This window comes from Perca fluviatilis, chromosome 17 (genome assembly GCF_010015445.1).
Source record: "Perca fluviatilis chromosome 17, GENO_Pfluv_1.0, whole genome shotgun sequence".
In the NCBI taxonomy this organism is placed as follows: domain Eukaryota; kingdom Metazoa; phylum Chordata; class Actinopteri; order Perciformes; family Percidae; genus Perca; species Perca fluviatilis.
Window position 1 is genome coordinate 35,645,332 of NC_053128.1, and position 20,084 is coordinate 35,665,415.

The following is a 20,084-nucleotide window of genomic DNA, read 5'->3' on the forward strand; positions in this document are numbered from 1 at the left end:
TGAACCCTTTGCTCATTAATAACAAACCAAACACACCAATCCTAACGTCTGCCCAGAACTGGTAAGCCTCTTGCTGTACATGTGTTGTTTGTAGTTAATCTCTCGCCAGAGGTTAGCGGCCGGTTTTGTCCAGAGCAGTAGACGACACGCGGTCCAAGTCGACAGCAACAAAACGGGAACGTCGTCCTGTTTCCTTGAATCCGGGCTGATTAAACTCACTGCAGATGTGAGGAGATCAGAGGTGGGTAGTAACGAGTTACATTTACTCCGTTACATTTACTTGAGTAAGTTTTTGAAAAAATGATACTTCTAGGAGTAGTTTTAAATCTCTATACTTTTTACTTTTACTTGAGTAGATTTGTGAAGAAGAAACTGTACTCTTACTCCGCTACATTCAACACATTCTCACACCCAACTCGTAAAATAAGGACGTTCGGTCAGGAGCCTTTCTCGTTCTTATTTGAAGTTAAAAGTCTCCTTTAGCGTCTCATGTAAATGTGCTTGGTCGCCACTATTGCCGTCCCTTTTTCGTCCCTTTTGACGCGCTTGGTCGGAGAAAAACAACGGGGAAAGGACGCCTCAAAAGCCGGGAAACACACGCCGTAGATGGGGAAACAAAACGCCACACGCGGGGCACGAACTCGAGTCTCCTGAGTGAAAGTCCGGTGTTTTACCCATCCGGCACCCCAAACACTGTCCTTATGCAGCAATTTCCCTTTACATACCACTCGCTAAATCTCATCCAACTGCGGCTCCCCCCAGTACGTTACACAAATACGCCGAAGGGTGCCTTTTTCGTCGCGGGTCGACGGACGGGTCAGCTTTACAGTCGTAGCAAAACAAAAATGTCAGAATCAACCGCCGGCAGACACAGAGGAGGAGGAACACCCCAGAGGTCTGTACTACTAATCCAGATCAGCATGTCCTGGATCTCTTTCAGTTACCCGGCTTCACCTAACCTAACCGCCGCGGTCCCACATCAGCTGTGTCATGATGCTGGTTAACAACTAGTTCAACCAACCAATCAGGGTTTCCCAATCTAGTGGCGCGTGTTCACATAAAAGAGGCGATGTTTGCACAACATGACCAATAGCCACATATTTTACAGAAGAAGAGCAAATTGTAATCTACATAAATATGAAGAACACACAGTTTTACACGCAAAACCCAATCCAGTCGCTGCTTCCTAAAACAGGAGGACAGCTGGCAAAAAAAAAAACAGGCGACGCTGTGCATTAATCACAACATCTATATCACTTCCCCTTCAGTCAGGCACAAGATCTGACCAGAATTACACTTGGGCTTTCTGTCGTTGCTTTAGCCTGTTATTTCAGTTGCAATCCTGGCAGTGGAAGCGATCGTGAGAGCAAATAAAACATATAAAAACATAAAAAGCCAAGAAATAGCAGATATGTAATTCCCTTCCATTAAAATCTATATACTATTTCATAAATATACCATCAGGGAATGTTAACGGGGTTGTCGGACTCTAAATGTTTTTTATATGAGCACACCCCTCTCTCTCTCTCTCTCTCTCTCTCCCCTCTCTCTCTGTCTCTCTGTCCCCTGCTCTCTGTCTCTCTGTCTCTCTGTCTCCCTCTCCCCTCTCTCTCCCTCTATATATTATATATATCTATATCTATATATATATACATATATATACTTATACTATATACTTATATATAATATATCTATATATATAATATATATATTATATATACTATATATATATATATACATATATATATATGTACCTATACACTATAATATATTATATATATATCTATATATATATAATATGCCTATACTAGTATATATATATAATACCTATATATCTATGCTATCTCTACATATCTCTCTTTAAGCTCTGGTCTACGCGGGGCTCAGCTGATATTCAATGGAGCATTGTTTGTTATCAGTAGGTGGGCTTTACTGAGTTGTTGGTCGTGTGGTGCTTTAACACTGAGTATTGATTGGTCAGTGGAGTTGCTTTAACACTGAGTATTGATTGGTCGGTAGGCGGTGCTTTTAACACTGAGTAATTTGATTGGTCAGTAGGTGTCTTTAACACTGGATTGATTGGTCAGAGGTGGTAACACTGAGTAATTGATTGGTCAGAGGGCATGAGTAATAGGCGGGGCTTTAACACTGAGTATTGATTGGTCAGTAGGCGGTGCTTTTACACTGAGTATTGATTGGTCAGTAGGCGGTCCTTTAACACTGAGTATTGATTGGTCAGTAGGCGGGGCTTTTACACTGAGTATTGATTGGTCAGTAGGCGGTGCTTTAACACTGAGTATTGATTGGTCAGTAGGCGGGGCTTTAACACTGAGTATTGATTGGTCAGTAGGCAGGGCTTTAACACTGAGTATTGATTGGTCAGTAGGCGGTGCTTTAACACCGGTTGATCTCTGATCTCCAACTTAACCTGCTCCCGACCAGATTAGGCGTCCAGCATGAGTTACCACGGCGATTGAACCCGGTAACAAGTGATCCACCTTCGTGATAAAGAAAATCCTGGTGAACCTGAAGTTAGCTGTTAACCCCAAATCTTGCTTCGTAGTCCAGGCCTCTGGCCTCATAATGAAAGCATGGTTACATATATAAATTAGTAAAGGGCCAAACAGCAGCTCCATTACCTTGTTCTAGTTCTGCCTGCAGAGCCTGGTAAAAAAGTGTAAAGGTTTGGAAATTTGTGTTACTTGTGCTTATTATTTTATATTTTTGTCCGTCTGATTGAATGCTTATGTTAAAAAATAAATCAGACGTTACTCAACAGTTACTCAGTACTTGAGTAGTTTTTTCACCGAGTACTTTTTTACTCTTACTCAAGTAATTATTTGGATGACTACTTGTTACTTTTACTTGAGTCATATTATTCTGAAGTAACAGTACTTTTACTTGAGTACAATTTTTGGCTACTCTACCCACCTCTGTTCAGTATCCCCTCGGATCCCTTTTATATCTGAAAGATATTAAATGTCCCAGCTCAGTCTCGACCAGCGAGGTGACGTTGGCTAGCTGCGTCTCCTGTCAGTAAACTGAATTACCGTGAAGAGCCAAGAAACACAATCGCCGACAGCTTTTATCCTTCCTCCGCCTCCTAGTGGTGGGGTGGTGCATTCACAGCCAATGGGAGAACTGCAACTTTGTCACAGGTGTGAAGCAGTTCTTTGTCTCACCACCAGTCTGCCTTGTTCTCCTCGTGTTGAAGGTAGATTCTCCATTTTGTGGCTCCGCTTCCAAGTGGCGGCCTGTAGGAGTTTGGTGAAACCGGCTTTGGGATTCACATGAAGGCCAAGATCCTTGGTCTTGCCTTCCCTGTGTCCTTTGTCTCTGCAGTCAGCTCGATCTGAGCCACTTTTAGTTAAAATCAGTGTTTAACCCCCTGCTTGGTCCCAACATTGATCATATGATCATTTTCGTTTTTTTTGTGAGAAAACAAGGAAATTCAATTATTAAAAAAGTAAAAAATAGAAACAAGATTTTGGATCATTATTGGTGCAAAACAGGTGAAAGTGCTTGAAATGTGACAATTTGGAAACTTGTATGGTAACTGTGTGGGAATAGCAGGTGCAGAAAGCATTCACACACACACACACACACACACACACCAAACAATGAATTTCCCGGCGAGAGGCAGGGGAGAGCTGTACGGTGTGGGAGGAGCCCCTGCCTCTCCCCCGTTGCTGGCAGCCCCTCGCCGAGCGCTGCGACCGGCTCTGGGTCGGCTTAGAAAGAACGGGATTGTTGGGTTCAGGAAAACAAAAACCGGGTTAGGTTCGGAAAACGGGCATACCATCGGAGTTCACTAAAACGCAATCTAAAAACCTTGGGAGCATTACAGCATTACGCACAATCACACGTGTGGTCAAAAGGTCGTGGAAAACTGGGAACATTTTTACGCATGGAAATTCTTTATAAATCCCGACTTTTTCTTGAGTAACAGGTTTTATAAATGAGGCCCCAGGACGGTCTGACGAGGCTACATATCAGTTTAGATTCACATTAGATTTTAATTCAATTCAATTTCAATTTCAATTTAATTATAGTATGAAATCATAACACGAGTTATCTCGAGACACTTTACAGATAGAGTAGGTCTAGACTCTCTAGACACTCTATAATTTACAAAGCCCCAACAATGGCAGTAATTCCCTCAAGAGCAAGCAGTGTGACAGTGGCGAGGAAAAACTCCCTCTTGGGAAGAAACCTGGGACAGACCCAGGCTCTTGGTAGGCGGTGTCTGACGGGCTGGTTGGGGATATGATGAACAGTGGCAATAATAGTCAAATTAATAATGGAACAGTGACTTCAAATGGTAGTCGTAGTAGTTCATGTCATATCAGGGCGCTGCAGGGCGTTACAGGATGTGGCGTGGCCCAGCAGAGCATGGATGGACGTAGCAGGAAGCAGCAGGTTTCAGCAGGAAGCAGCAGGGTTCAGCAGGAAGTAGCAGGGTTCAGCAGGAAGCAGCAGGGTTCAGCAGGAAGCAGCAGGGTTCAGCAGGAAGCAGCAGGGTTCAGCAGGACGTAGCAGGAAGCAGCAGGGTTCAGCAGGAAGCAGCAGGGTTCAGCAGGAAGCAGCAGGAAGCAGCAGGGTTCAGCAGGAAGCAGCAGGAAGCAGCAGGGTTCAGCAGGAAGCAGCAGGGTTCAGCAGGAAGCAGCAGGGTTCAGCAGGAAGCAGCAGGAAGCAGCAGGGTTCAGCAGGAAGCAGCAGGGTTCAGCAGGAAGCAGCAGGGTTCAGCAGGAAGCAGCAGGGTTCAGCAGGAAGCAGCAGGAAGCAGCAGGGTTCAGCAGGAAGCAGCAGGGTTCAGCAGGAAGCAGCATGGTTCAGCAGGAAGCAGCAGGGTTCAGCAGGATGCAGCAGGGTGCAGCAGGGTTCAGCAGGAAGCAGCAGGTTTCAGCAGGAAGTAGCAGGGTTCAGCAGGAAGCAGCAGGGTTCAGCAGGAAGTCGCAGGGTTCAGCAGGGTTCAGCAGGAAGCAGCAGGGTTCAGCAGGAAGCAGCAGGGTTCAGCAGGAAGCAGCAGGGTTCAGCAGGAAGCAGCACGGTTCAGCAGGAAGCAGCAGGGTTCAGCAGGAAGCAGCAGGGTTCAGCAGGAAGCAGCAGGGTTCAGCAGGAAGCAGCAGGGTTCAGCAGGAAGCAGCAGGGTTCAGCAGGAAGCAGCAGGGTTCAGCAGGAAGCAGCAGGGTTCAGCAGGAAGCAGCATGACATTGCAGGGCACCGCTGAGCTCAGCAGGGAGTGCAGCAGGACCACGGCGACAGCTGCAACCAGGATCTTGGTGCCAACGTTCTCCAAGGAAATACGCTGGGGGAAAAAGATATGGACTCTGGGGAGTAAACTCCCCAGAAGCTAGGATTAGTAACAAGCATTTCTGGGACGGGATGCACACAAATAGTAATAGTAATAGTAACAGTAATAGTAACAGTAATAGAAAGGGAGAGGAGAGAGCAGCTCAGTGTGTCAAAGGAAGGAAGGAAGTCCCCCGGCAGTCTAGAACTATAACAGGTAACTTAGAGAGACAGGTCATAAGGAGAGGAGCCTTTTCGGGCTTTGTAGGTCAGGAGGAGGATTTTAAATTCAATCCTGTATTTTACAGGAAGCCAGTGCAGAGAAGCTAATACAGGAGAAATATGATCTCTTTTCTTAGTTCTTGTGAGAACACGCACTGCAGCATTCTGGATCAGCTGGAGAGTCTTAAGGGACTTATTTGGGCATTTTAGTCCGCCTAGTTGTGCGCCAAAACTAAAAAGAAAGGAAAGTGTTTTTCAAACTGCAATTACAAACACTATAACTCCATATTTATAATGTTCTAGTGAAAAACTAAAACATCAATCATCTGTTTAGTGATGAAAAGTGAATGCAGGGTTGACGGAGATTTTACAACCGTATCCTTCCAGGGAGAAAGTCTAACCCCCCCGATACACACACACACACACACACACACACACACACACACATACACACACAACACACATACACATACACACACACACACACACACACACACACACACACACACACACACACACACACACACACACACACAAACTGATAGGTGGGTCTGTAATACATTAACCATTTGCCTAAATAGACCTTTTCTAACATACTGCTGCTTCAAATCTGATGCCTGCAGCGCGTCATAGAAGCATCAGATGAGGCGTCAATTATCACTTTCAGAGCATTTGGACCTTTAGAGATCCCCCCACCCCCCACCCTAGACCTATTTCTGGCAGCTGGCACCCCTGGGTGAACCTTGTGACAAACACAGAACTAGTACCTAGACTAATCTACCTGTTATGTCCCCACCAATCATCATTCCTGTGCTGCTGTCACACCCTGAACTGAATGTTCTCTTCGATCTTCAGGCAGTTTGATGGATTGATGGCACAGAGCCAGTCAGTTCCACATAGACCAGATTTTTCATGGTGGAAATACAGGCAGAGCAGCTGTGGGACGTCCCACGTCTCCTCTAAACCGTACTGCCAATCACATTTGGCTCTTTGAAATGTGATTTCAGAGAGAGGACTCAGAGGACTTAAAGGTGAGAGACAGACTGAGCACGCTCAGTTGCTGCTTCACCTGCACCGCCTCACACAGCTAATAGACACACAGGTAAGAACACACACACACACACACACACACACACACACACACACAATAACTGAACTTATAACAGTTTAGTTGCAAAGCACAATATTATGGTGAAATTAGATATTGTAAAACCAAATTATTTTTGTATAAGCATAACAAGCATCACAGCAAAAAGGCTAACAAAGGTAAGAGTTCTACATTAGCCATTCGTTCATTACATGGATACTGTAATCATCATACAGAGAGATCATAGTTAAATACTTGTTCCTTTTTCCTCTTTTCTCCTTTCTTCTCCTTTTATTTATTTTCTAAATTTGTCACCTGGTGGCTTTGACCTTTTCTCTGGGTTTATCTGGGACAATCAACAGATCCCCCCCTCCCCCTTAACACACACACTCGCAACCAGAAGTCAAGACTAAACCGATTCACCTTGGTGACAGGTGACCACGTCATGGTTTTGTATTTTTATTAGCCATTTCACATAATTAAGAAAAGCTAAAATGTGCAGGAACTATAGGCCTGTATTTATATTATTATGAATGAAATGGGAGATATTTGGAAGAAAGTCGAGGTGTGACTGACTTTAGCCCACTAATTCCATCAGAGTATTGGTCTATACCAGAGAGATGAGCGATTTTCGTTTTCTTTGGCGTTAACGTTTGCCGTTTTCCCTGGAATAATAGACAGTAAAATTAAGCCTGGAATCTTGCGCTACGGTCCTAAAGATGGCGGCCACAACAAAAAGGTGACGTCATTGATACCCATGTATAGGCAGGGTCCAGGCTCTGCTGTGATTGGCTCCTCTGATCGTGTGATATCTGAGAAACTACTCTGAAGCTGAGAGACAGACTGGGTGAGCCGCTGCCTGCAGACAAAAGGAAAGAAAGTTGATTTTAAAAAGCTGACAGCCAGCAGGAAGACTTGATGATGAAGATCAGCAGAGAGGAGACAAAGAGAGAAAAGTTCAAGTTAGTTTTAGTTCAAGTTAGTTAAAGTTAAAGTTAGTTAAAGTTAAAGTTAGTTAAAGTTAGTTAAAGTTAGTTAAAGTTAAAGTTAAAGACAGACTGAAGTTGGAACAGAGACTGAAACCCAGAGAGGCCTGCTGACAGTCCACATCATCAGAATAGGATTTAAAGTCAAACTACTCATTCTGCACAACAATATATATATTGCTTACCGTCTTTATTTACACATATATATAAAATTAAAAAAATCGGACACTTTTGACCTTTTCTGACAGTTTTGAGTCTTTTTCGACCCTTTTTAGGAAGATCTAGTTTGGTTATAAGAAGTGAAGTTTAGGCTCATGTTAATGACTTCATATCCTGCTGATAGACGTCCTGTTTTCTCTCTAAAGATCTTTGAGATGACCTTCTGTGACTGAAACTCTAGTTAGAAACAGGAACAGGAAGCAGAAGCCTTCCAGCTGCTCTGCTGTGTTACGTCTCGTCCTTCTCTTTTTGGATGAAAAAGATGCAATCTGTCCTGACTGTTTCTGGGCTGGTCCCAGTAGAGTAGAAGACTCTCTCTGGGTCAGAGCACTAACAGTAAATTAATGCAGCAAGTACATATTACATTCTTTTTTGACAGCCCTTTGTTACATTAAAAGAATGTAATTGTATTATGTATTTGTTACATAAGACTAATTGTCCTTTTCCAGATGCTCAGAGCTATTTGTCAACAGTTCCATTCCAAAGTAAATGTCCTATTTGGTTGTGTTGTGTGTATGTGGTTGTGTTGTGTATATTTGGTTGTGTTGTGTATATTTGGTTGTGTTGTGTGTATTTGGTTGTGTGTATATGGTTGTGTTGTGTGTGTATATGGTTGTGTTGTGTATATTTGGTTGTGTTGTGTGTATTTGGTTGTGTTGTGTGTATGTGGTTGTGTGTATATGGTTGTGTTGTGTGTGTATATGGTTGTGTTGTGTATATTTGGTTGTGTTGTGTATATTTGGTTGTGTTGTGTATATTGGTTGTGTTGTGTATATTTGGTTGTGTTGTGTATATTTGGTTGTATGTGTATATTGGTTGTGTTGTGTGTATTTGGTTGTGTTGTGTATATTTGGTTGTATGTGTATATTGGTTGTGTTGTGTGTATTTGGTTGTGTTGTGTATATTTGGTTGTATGTGTATATTGGTTGTGTTGTGTGTATTTGGTTGTGTTGTGTGTATGTGGTTGTGTGTATATGGTTGTGTTGTGTGTGTATATGGTTGTGTTGTGTATATTTGGTTGTATGTGTATATTGGTTGTGTTGTGTATATTGGTTGTGTTGTGTGTATTTGGTTGTGTTGTGTATATTTGGTTGTATGTGTATATTGGTTGTGTTGTGTGTATTTGGTTGTGTTGTGTATATTTGGTTGTATGTGTATATTGGTTGTGTTGTGTATATTTGGTTGTATGTGTATATGGTTGTGTTGTGTGTATTTGGTTGTGTTGTGTGTATTTGGTTGTGTTGTGTGTATTTGGTTGTGTTGTGTGTATGTGGTTGTGTGTATATGGTTGTGTTGTGTGTGTATATGGTTGTGTTGTGTATATTTGGTTGTGTTGTGTATATTTGGTTGTATGTGTATATTGGTTGTGTTGTGTGTATTTGCAGCATGCTTGCTAAATGCTGCTGATGTAAGCAGTGTTGGTCAAGTTACTTGGAGATAGTAATTAGTTACTGATTACTGATTACTTCTCCAAGAAAGTAATCCAGTTACTTTACTGATTACTTATTTTCAAAAGTAATTAGTTACTGTACTAGTTACTTTACTAAGTTACTTTTCAAAAACATGCGTGGGAAGGATTCAGAGTCAACAGTGGAAATTGGCAGCATGTCCTCGACAACATAGCCAGCGGCGAGCTGCTTCAGTTCAGCGGCACTAAGTCCTGTCGTCGCTTTGAGTCTGTTCCACCTGTTTAGCAGGAGGGGGGGGGCCCTCGGAGGTTCGCCCGGTAGAACTGGATGTAGCCGCAGCAGTCATGTCAGTTGGGGTTTCAGGTTTTTTTTCCAGTGAGATTGACATTCCTGTGCCGGCTTGCTAGGTGCTTGCTCTGATTTGAAGTGGAATTTTTCGCTGTAGATAAAAGTTTTCTTCCCACGCAGAGTGGACAGCAGACGCTGATGTTTCTGTCACCTTTAACCGAGTCAAACTCAAAGTACTGTCGGTACTTCCGAGCATTAAACGCTGCGCGGTCCTGCTCTGTCCCGCGCCCCATGTTGTCTCTTGTTCAACACTACACACGTCGGTGTTTACCGCTGACGTCGCGGCGGCCAGAACGTCATCGTCACTCACGAGACCGTCTCACGAAAAAAAGTCAAGGTTAAGTAACGCAGTAACGCAGCCTGCTTACTGGGAAGTAACAGTAATCTAATTACTGTTTTTGCAATTGTAATCCCTTACTTTACTCGTTACTTGAAAAAAGTAATCGGATTACAATAACGCGTTACTTCTAACACGTTACTGCCCATCAGTGGATGTAAGTTAATATTAGATAGTTCTCTGTCATTATATAAACTGTATATGAATCCTACCAACTCTGAAATTAACCAAATGTATGTTTTAAAGGGGTGATAGAATGCAAAACTGATTTTACCCTGTCATAGTGTAATAACGACAGTTCGGTGGGTAAATAGGACATACATAGAAGCTCAAAGTCCCACTGACACCCCTTTACTATGAAAATCTCATATTTTGAAACTGCCGCTGAAAACGGGCGAATCCCAACAAAGCTAGTCAGATTAGCTAGCTAAGCATCTCAAAATCAGGAACCTTTGTCAGCCCATGGGTGTATTAAGAGAACGGTCACGCCCCAACATTAAATAGGCTACACAACTGACCTGAGATCAGGTAGTCTTCTGAATCTAGTGTAACCGTGGTTAGTTAAACCCCAGGTTATTTCTATTTGTTCTAGGAATTTAGCTGTCTATAATGTATTTGTGTTCTAAATGTGTCTCCCTAATTTAGAATTATAAATGTATTATTTTCCATGAGAAGGAAGCACCAAAAGTAGCTTTGTACTCTCACTAAAACCAGTCGGGATAAACTTGAATGTCTGAAGCCTGTGTTTATGTGCTTTATGAATCTTGTGTTGTTATTCAAATTATTGCTGTGTGTGAAATGCTTGATAACTGCTTGGTGCAGGCTAATTAGGTATTGAGTTAAGCCAGCAGAACTGTCATGCAGCTAAACTTATGAGTATGTTATATTCTTGGGGTGATGCAAATAGGTTACAGTATAAGCTGTATATTAAGGAAGCACTTTTTTTGAAATGTTTATGTGAATCCATGTTATGTATACTGTGAGTTATGATGTTAAGAATTCATGCAAAACGAAGTAAAAGGACATTGTAGAGCAGTACAATTATTTAAGTATATTCAAATGGACATTATGTGGATTAGATTAATAATTATCTTGCCTGGCTGTCTAGGCTGTTTTTTTAGAGTCCTTCAATTGGGTCCTCAGTCCTGGGTTCCTCTACCATCTTCTGCTGTCATCCATCTGCATCTCCATCCTGGTTGGTACTCACCTTCAGGAAAGGGATCATCCACGTCCACATCTCCATATCTTACCATTGCAATACTCACCTTGGACATTCACTGTGGAAGAGGGTGGTAAGACTTTTGAGTGCACTCATATTTTTTATTTCATTCTATTCATTTGAACTTTTGGGACAATTTCTTTTTTTTATGCCTGAAATCTCAGGTTTTTTATTTTATTTTGGTCAAAAATATAAAAATCAACAAAGGCACTTAAACTGTATTGTGAATCTAACGTTGAGTTGATGATATAGATACTGAAGTATTATAATGTAGTATTCACTTTAATTTACTTATCTTGTTGAGATACTGTGTTGTGAAGGATTTTTGATTCACTGGGTCCAATATACTTCCTTTGAATTTGTCAGTCTGTTGTTGTGTGTATTATTTGGGGTAGTCTCCTCGTTGAATCTAGAATTAAAGTCAACCCTCATTTTCCTATTTGATATTTAGCACCAGCCTTAAGGTGACAGGTGCAGGTAGGGGTTACACTAGGTAACGCAGATATCTGCTATTCCATTACAAAATTCACTTCTGAAACTTTTTTATGTGAGAAATCAACCATGTAAAGCTCAAATATGGGCCGTTTTACAAAAATGTATGTCCAATTGCACATTTTGTCCGACTGTGTGTCGGACTTCAGCTGCCGGTGCTGCCTGGGTTGCTGCCTCGTCGCCCGGCCTGCCTTCCTTCACACACCCCGGCCTGCTGTGAGGTACTTGCTGCTCCGACACGTTTGGCAGCCCACAGCACTCCATACCCGCGCAAAGTCACAGCTTTGTGGGTTAATGACTACCAAATGCCGGTGCTCTGACAGAGCTCCATGGCCTGCAGTTCCCCTCTTCCTAATGCCAGGTGTGTGTGAGTGAGAGCGCGGTCAGAGAGCTTGTTACACCAGCAATCTCTTACCACAGGTTCCAGTTACTCTTTTAATGTGTGTAATTATAATGTGTTGAGTTATTTAAACAAACGATTGGGGAAATAAACGCCGCTTGTCCGTGAGTCTCATTGATAGAGCCTGCGGCTGGATGGAGCTCTATCAATGAGAGCTAGCTAGCCTCCTCAAAAATTCATTAACTTGAAATCAGACACCGTTGTTAGCTTTATAAGACATTTAGTTAGATGTGTAAGGGGCGTAACGAAATTCAAACTGTAAATATACTCGAATTACGCCAAAAATGAAGCTAACTATCCGTGATTTGTAGCTACACACAGCTAGGATTGAAGGGACAGTCACAGCTAACGAAACACTTTGTCTTCACAAATATTCATTAACTTGAAACTGGACACCGTTGTTAGCTTTATAAGACATTTAGTTAGATTTTGTATAAGTGGCGTGACATGTGTGTAACATGTGGTAACAGATTGCTGGTGTAACAAGCTCGCTGAGCCGCGCTCTCACTCTCACACAACGGGCCATTTAGCTAGCAGGAAGAGGGGAGTTGAAGGACCTGGAGCTCTGTCAGGGCACAGGCGTTTGGTAGCTAGTCCATTAGCCCAAACGGTGACTTTGCGCGAATATGGAGTGCTGTGAGCTGCCAGACGTGCCGGAGCTCAATCGAGCTCACAGCAGGCCGGGGTCTGTGGAGGAAGGCAGGCCGGGCGGCCAGGCAGCACCAGCAGCTGAACTCCGACACACAGTCTTACCATATTTGCAATTAGCCATCAATTTTCGTAAAACGGCCCATATTTGAGCTTTATATAGTTGATTTCTCGCTTAAAGTCTCAGAAGTGAATTTGGTAACAAAACATTGCAGTGTCTGGAATATGAGATTCTGTCGCGTCTCTAATGTGTGTGTATGAGGGATTCACTTAACCAATCACTGCGCGTCTCTAATGTGTGCGTATGGCAATTCGCTCAACCAATCAGCGCGCAGCTCATCTTAGGACCATAAGGAGTGTGAAATACCCTAAATAATCATTCTATCACCCCTTTAAAAGCTGTAATGTTTAGATGTTCTGTTGGTGGGAATGGGAGAGAAGCTGCAGCAGCCTGTACCTGAGTGGAGCTGGGGGAAACACGTGTGTGTGTGTGTGTGTGTGTGTGTGTGTGTGTGTGTGTGTGTGTGTGTGTGTGTGTGTGTGTGTGTGTATTCTGATGGTGTGTGTCTCTTCCTGTCTCCACAGTTTGATTTAAAGTCAGCTTCTTCATCAGGAGATCTCAACACTTCAGGAGGACCAGGAGACCTGGAGATGGGGGGTTCAGAGTTAACACCAACAACAAGACATCTCTCTGAATTAATGGACAAACTTAAAAAACATGCATCTTCATTCATCGAAAAGTTTGGCAGGAGTGAACAAAGGTTGAGAGAGATTGTTGCAGAGTTTAGGGAGATCACTTATGAAGTGAGAAAGATGCAGGAGAGAACAGATAAAGTCAGAAGAGTAGGAACTGGTGCACTAGGAGTCTCAGCCATTGGCATGCCGATTGGCTTACTTGCAGGCGGAGCAGGAGTAGCAGGAGCAGAAGCAGCAGGAGGGGCAGGAGTAGCATCAGCCTTTTTAGCAACATTATGGCCAAGTGCAGCAGCAGCAGCAGCAGCAGCAGCAGGAGCATCAGTAATCGCAACAGCAGGAACAATAGGAGCAGTAATAGCAACAGGATCAGCCATTTTTGTTGCTGGTGCAAATGTAACAAAAAAGAGATCAGAGAGTGGAAGTATAAATAAAGTAAAACAGCTGAGGAAAGAGTTCATGGAGATCGTTGAACCGCTGAAGAATGATCTGGAAGAAATAAAGAAGACGTGTGAGGAGTTGGAGCAAAGATCAGCTGAACGTCAGGCTGGAATCACTCTGACAGATATGTTGAAGTTTCAGTGCTCAGTGTCTGAACAGGGTAGTAGTGACGGAGTATTGTCTACTATGTGGAAAGTCTTCACACCTACTGCATCCCCTGAAGAGGACAGAAAGTTACCAGACTCCATCATCCAGTCAGCTGATCTCTCTCAGAAAGTCATTGATGACTTGAAGAAGATGAAGGAAGAACTCAAAGACTTCAGAAACAGTGACCATACACGCTGCAGTCTGAAGAAAGGATTAATGAGCCGTGTAGTAACGAAGCAGCGCCACAAGATGGCATCTGATGCACCGGGTGGGAACCCTGCACATGTTTCACAATAAAAGCCTGGATAGAAACTACAGGATTCTGTCCAGAGGGCTTTTATTTTGAAACAGGAAGTGTTGAGTTTGTACTAACAGCATCATGCAGAAACATTTTCTTTCTTTTTTCTGATTTATTAGAATGAGATGATGTTTATATAAGCTGGATATTTGTGTATGTTTATCTCTTTTTTTCTTAGTTGTACCTTGTGTAGAGGTATCTGCATGGGCGTAGGACTGGAGGGGGGGGGGACTGAGTACCAGGGCCCTCATGTGAGGAGGGCCCAAAAAGATGCTAGAATGAATAGCTGTGGATGTGGGGAGGGACCCATAGAAAATGCCTTTCTACAGGGCCCAGAATGTTGTGCTATGCCCGTAGAGGAATCAGATAAACTAAATCTCTTTATGATGATGGGTGTCTCCTGTTTTGTTTTTTAGACAAATGTTTTTATTGATTTTTTTTGGGGGGGGGGCTTTTCCCTTTATTAGATAGTGACAGTGGATAGGGGAAAGAGATGGGGGATGACACGCAGAAAGGGCAGCAGGTCGGATTCTAACCTGGGCCGCTGCAGGACTCAGCCAACATGGGGCGTTGGCTAAGTTTTACAAAGACAGAAAACTCAGCCAACGCCCCATGTTGGCTGAGTTTTCTGTCTTTGTATTACAATACAAAGACAGAATACAAAGACAGAAAACTCAGCCAACATGGGGCGTTGGCTGAGTTTTCTGTCTTTGTATTACAATAATACAAAGACAGAAAACTCAGCCTACGTGGGGCGTTGGCTGAGTTTTCTGTCTTTGTATTGTAATACAAAGACAGAATACAAAGACAGAAAACTCAGCCTACGTGGGGCGTTGGCTGAGTTTTCTGTCTTTGTATTACAATACAAAGACAGAAAAACAAGGCACATCAATAAGTACAAATAGATGTTGGTGGCATGTTTGACTGTTACTATGGTAACTCTCATCATGGCATTTAAGGAGAAGAAAAGAATGACACTAAGGAGTGACAAACATGTACATGCACAAGATGGACTCAAATCTCTGTTGTTATTCTCAGTTTATATTGTTTTGATCTTTTAATGTAATCAGTAGTTTGGTGTTTGGGCTCGGCTGCTGTAGGGCTGCATCATATGAGGAAAATATTTAACTGGGATTATTTAGACTCAAGTTGCGATTGCGATATGATTCACGATATTGGAGGGAATGATCACTTTTGTATCATTATTCTCATTTTCATTGAAAAATGTAAAAATATAAATAATTGAAGTGTGATTTTTTGCGAGAGTCTGTACTAAACAGAAGTTTTCTTTGGTCTGTAGGAGAGGATTTGTAGGTCTTACGTTAGAATGGTTTGACACATATTATTCCTTTTGATTATTACACTAGTCCATATTGTGATCATATTGCCTTTAACCCTTTTGTTTGTTTTTCTGGGTCAAAATTTTTAAATTGAAACTTTGTCTTTTTCCACACTTTTGTCACTTTTTTCGATGTTTTTGTTGATTTGTTTTTCTGACGTTTGTTTTTTTCCAATGTTTTTGAAGCTTTTTCCCAATTTCTTTGTCACTTTTCTCAACAATATTTTGTCATTTTTTTTGTATATTTCTGATATAGAAACTTTTTGGAAAATGGGTCAAATTAGAGCCAAGGACAACCGGAGGGTTGTGATTTGGATATTGCACAATAGTTCATATTGTGATTTTGATAAAATTGTGATTAATTGTGCAGCCCAATGCTGCTGCAAATCTGTAATATTTCCTGTTGGGATTATAATAAAGTTCTTTATCCATCTGATGCTGTGTTTTATTTAGTTTCTGTCCCCTTTGAATGTTTGTATTTTACGATGATAAAAGTCCTGATTATTTACATGGAGTCTGGTGATTTCAGGCTGTTTTCCTACATTTGTTGTTGATATATTTCTTGTTTCATGATTTTATTTCATGTTGATTTGGGTTTTGTCTTCTTATTGGTCACCATCTATATATATAGATAGATATATAGATATATAGATAGATGGTCTGTGATTATCCTTCCTTTATATAATATAATATTAGTCTAAATAATTCATAATTTCTGCTTTTTTTAAATCAAGAATTAGGTTATTTCTTATAAATGAGGTTTATTGACCATGAATTCCAAAAATAAGTGTAAAACTTGGTAATACGTTTGTTAGTGGTGTTTTATACATGGTAGTGAAAGGAAGCATTAAAAAGCGCCAAAACATTGAAAAAAGAGAGAAAAGCCTCAGAAAAAGTGTTAATTTCCAGTTTTGACCGGGAGGACCGGCGTGCACGGTGGAATGGAAGACAACACAAGGGTTAACAAGAGGCCCGTTCCAGGAAGGAGGTTTACCAAACTCTGAGTCTAACCCTGAGGTCTGAGTTGATTTACCCTGAGATAGAAACTCAGAGTTTTCGGTTCCAGATCAGCTGATTTGAGTTGGTTCAATCAACTCGGAGTATGTTCACTCAGGGTTACACGCGTGCACATAAGGCAGCATGAATGGAGCCATGATTCTACGATTCACCATGGCAACAACCACAAACAAACGGGTCGGCCGAAATACTCATGCGCACAAACAGCGAGTTTGAACATGTATTTCGTTAAAAAAGCAAGACAGCGGCTGCTGCTGCAAAAGAGAGAGAATTGGTGTGGGAGAAAATTGCTGCTCGAGTCAATGCGTACGCATTAACAGTGTATTAATTTCATATTTAATCACAGTTAACTTAGAATATTACTGGTGAAAACTGGACTGGTATTACACCTATAATGTCATTCAGGTGCAATCCTGCGGGCGAAAAAGTAAACTATACTAATCCCATTCTGAGGCTGCAGCACCATGATCATTAACAGAACTATAATGTATAATTATTTATTTCTTTTAAATGGCTCTCACTGGCCGTTTGCAAAAAACGTAATGCGACACATAGAATCTGCTTGGATGTTAAAGCCTGTCCACGATGTTGAACTAGTGCAAGGATACGGTATCTACATAATAGACTGTGATAGAATACACCTCTCAAATCGGTTATGTGGAAATGAAAATACATCTATAGTCGGGACTCAATATCATCTCCCGACGTAAACTCTCTGTGAATTAATACAGCTTTTTCATCAATGGGATCGTCGACAAAAGTACATGACATGTTTGAAAAAAAACATTTTAGTCTGCCTAACATAAACCAATATGTTTTTTTATTCATGCCTGATACAGACTGAATGAATGAATGAGGAAATGAGTTTCCCCTCCCTCTGAGAGGGAGGAGACTGAGAGAAACTCGAGGTTTCTTGAAGAAAACCTGCTCCCGACCAGGTTAGGTTCACAGGCTCAGTTACCATAGTAACTGACTCTAAGGTTAAGTTACCATAGTAACTGACTCTGAGGTGAAGTTATATCTCTTTCTGAAACGGAAAACCCAGAGTTTCCCTCATCTCAGGGTTAACAAACTCAGAGTTTTCACTAAACCTGCTTTCTGGAACGGGTCTCAGGTCCATTTTTGTTGTTGTTGTTTAATATATATAGTTATATTTCTATATTTATGTCAGGGCCAAAGCAATGAGGAGAGCAGGAGTTTTCATTTTATTAACCTTAAAAAACTGCTAAACGATATGAACTAAGAACTTAATATCAGTGCTTTTTAAAAGATGTCAACAAAATATAACTATACTCAAAATATCAACAACAAAACAGGATGTGAACTAAACAAACTGACCTGACTGAGGCCCCGTCCACACGTACTGTTCAAAACTCTTATTCGCTGATGGTGTTGGTTCACTGAACATCTAATGTGGTGTGCACATTTAAACACAGGATCCAGTGCCGTTCCAAGGTTTTATTGTTATCAAGGCAGGGAAAGGTTTACACTGGTGGCAGGTAATTGAATGAATGGATGATTTTGTCTAAACAAATAAGCACATAAAGGATATGTCACAGATCTAAACAGCCTTGAACAATCAATCATTACTAAATAGGTTGGATTCAGCTTGACTTACATCAGTAATGCATCCACAGTCTGCACTGCATCCACAATCTGTACTACGGTTTTCTCTTAACGTTAAGCAGGATGTCACCCTGAAATCTAGCATAAATCAAACAAGATACATTCAACTTCAAGGTATAACATTCAACTTCAAGGTATAACATTCAATCTGACCAAATAGTAAGGGTTATACAATGAAAAGGTCCATCAACTCACATCACTCCTTTCTTTGTTCTGCCTGGTTTTGTTTGGAGGGAAAAGAGGGCCACAGGCCTGAAGGGCGGAGTTATATAGATTGGATAGGGGCGTGGTTTTAGTGGTGATTGACAGTCCATGAATGAGGCAGGTCAGGTGGGAACTTGATATTTAACACGTACCAAAACGATCTTTTTTTTACCCGTCTTCCCTGGATTCGTTTCAAGAAAAGTTGCGTCCCAACGAATCCATTTGTAAATGACTCAACACGCTACTTCATATTCCAGGCCTATAGGCGGCGCTGTTTCTGCTACAGAAATTCACCAAAAAACGGAGAAGAAGAGCATAGTCACTTCCACTTCCCGTTGTAACATGACTAGCTAGATTATCATTTTCTCTTAATACATCCGTGGACTATAATAACTTTCACCACTGCTCATTTTATAAAGACTGCCGCAAGAAAACGTGTCTTTGTTTACGTTGTATAATGTGCTGTTGGATTGCTTTTTATTTTGCATGATTGCAGCGCGCTAGCAGCGAGCTACCGTTAGCACGCTAGCAGCGAGCTAACGTTAGCGCGCTAACGTTTGCTAGCTCTAACATCGGCAGTCAAACGAACATCAATGATCCATGAATGATGTCTTTTTAATAATCTATACGTTTACAGTATCCTTTCTACAATAAGCCGTGGTAAAAGTTACTATAATCCGTTCAGGGAGTTGATAAGCAGACAGATTAGCTAGCTAGTTGATAAATTGTCTACTTCCACTTTATAAACAGATAGCCATAGCAGCTAACGTTAACGCTACTTCGCTGCTGGAGCGGTCAGCTACTTTAGCGATGTTTAACGTTGGCTACATAACGTTAGCAATATATCTTGTGTAGAATCCAGAGGGAAGGGTCAGGGAGCAGAGACTCAGTATTTAGATGAAGTGAGCTGGTGTAACCATGGAGATGGGACATGCTCGCTTAGCTTCACTGCAGTTGTGTGCGTCAGCGGCCGTGGGAGAGGGTGTAAAAGAGGGGTGTGGCGATGACATCATCGATACGGATCCGTATTCACCATCCATACGAAGCCAAACGAGAGCCGTTTTCGGATTTTTTCACCCTGAGACCTGGTTTCAAAAAAGTGCGTTTTCAGGCAGTGCGTTTGCAGGATTTGTCTGGACGGTCGGCCCAAACGATGCAAAACATGTGCGTTTGCACAAAAAAACGTTTCCGTGTGGACGGCCCCTGAATCAGACACAAGGGGACATATATACTGGATGGGACAAACCAAAGGACACAGAAGGGGAACACCCCCCCACCTCCCCAACACAGCAGCACATGGTATGGCTGGATTGGCGGCCACAGGATTTAACATCCTTCACCTTTGACCTCTCCTTTTCTCCACCAGGAAGGACCGGCCCTCCAGCATGGTAACAAAGAACAAAACATGATGATTAATATAACACAACAATGATTATTTAACACTACCATTTAAAATGTGTTCACTCCATTTAAACAGTGTAAGGCTCAAATACATATGTAGATTATAAATCAGATGACCAGTGTTTAGACTACTTTAGTGAGCATGAATAGTTTGGGGTGTGGCTGACTGTAAAGTTAACCTGTGTACTAAACAGAATAGGGGGACATTGTGTACAGTATTACCATTGCTGGCTGTTGTTACCATGGGGAGCTTTTGGCC

General features: G+C 41.9%; 1 protein-coding gene across 1 annotated transcript; it reads left to right on the forward strand.

Moving 5' to 3' along the window:
- The first annotated feature begins 222 nt into the window (after nt 1-222).
- On the forward strand, nt 223-14,496 carry LOC120545314. Its single transcript, XM_039779562.1, has 4 exons — nt 223-241; nt 6,522-6,616; nt 11,022-11,192; nt 13,245-14,496. The coding sequence occupies exon 4, from the start codon at nt 13,311-13,313 to the stop codon at nt 14,235-14,237; it is 927 nt and encodes a 308-aa protein (XP_039635496.1). The 5' UTR covers nt 223-241; nt 6,522-6,616; nt 11,022-11,192; nt 13,245-13,310; the 3' UTR covers nt 14,238-14,496.
- Nucleotides 14,497-20,084: the final 5,588 nt, after the last annotated feature.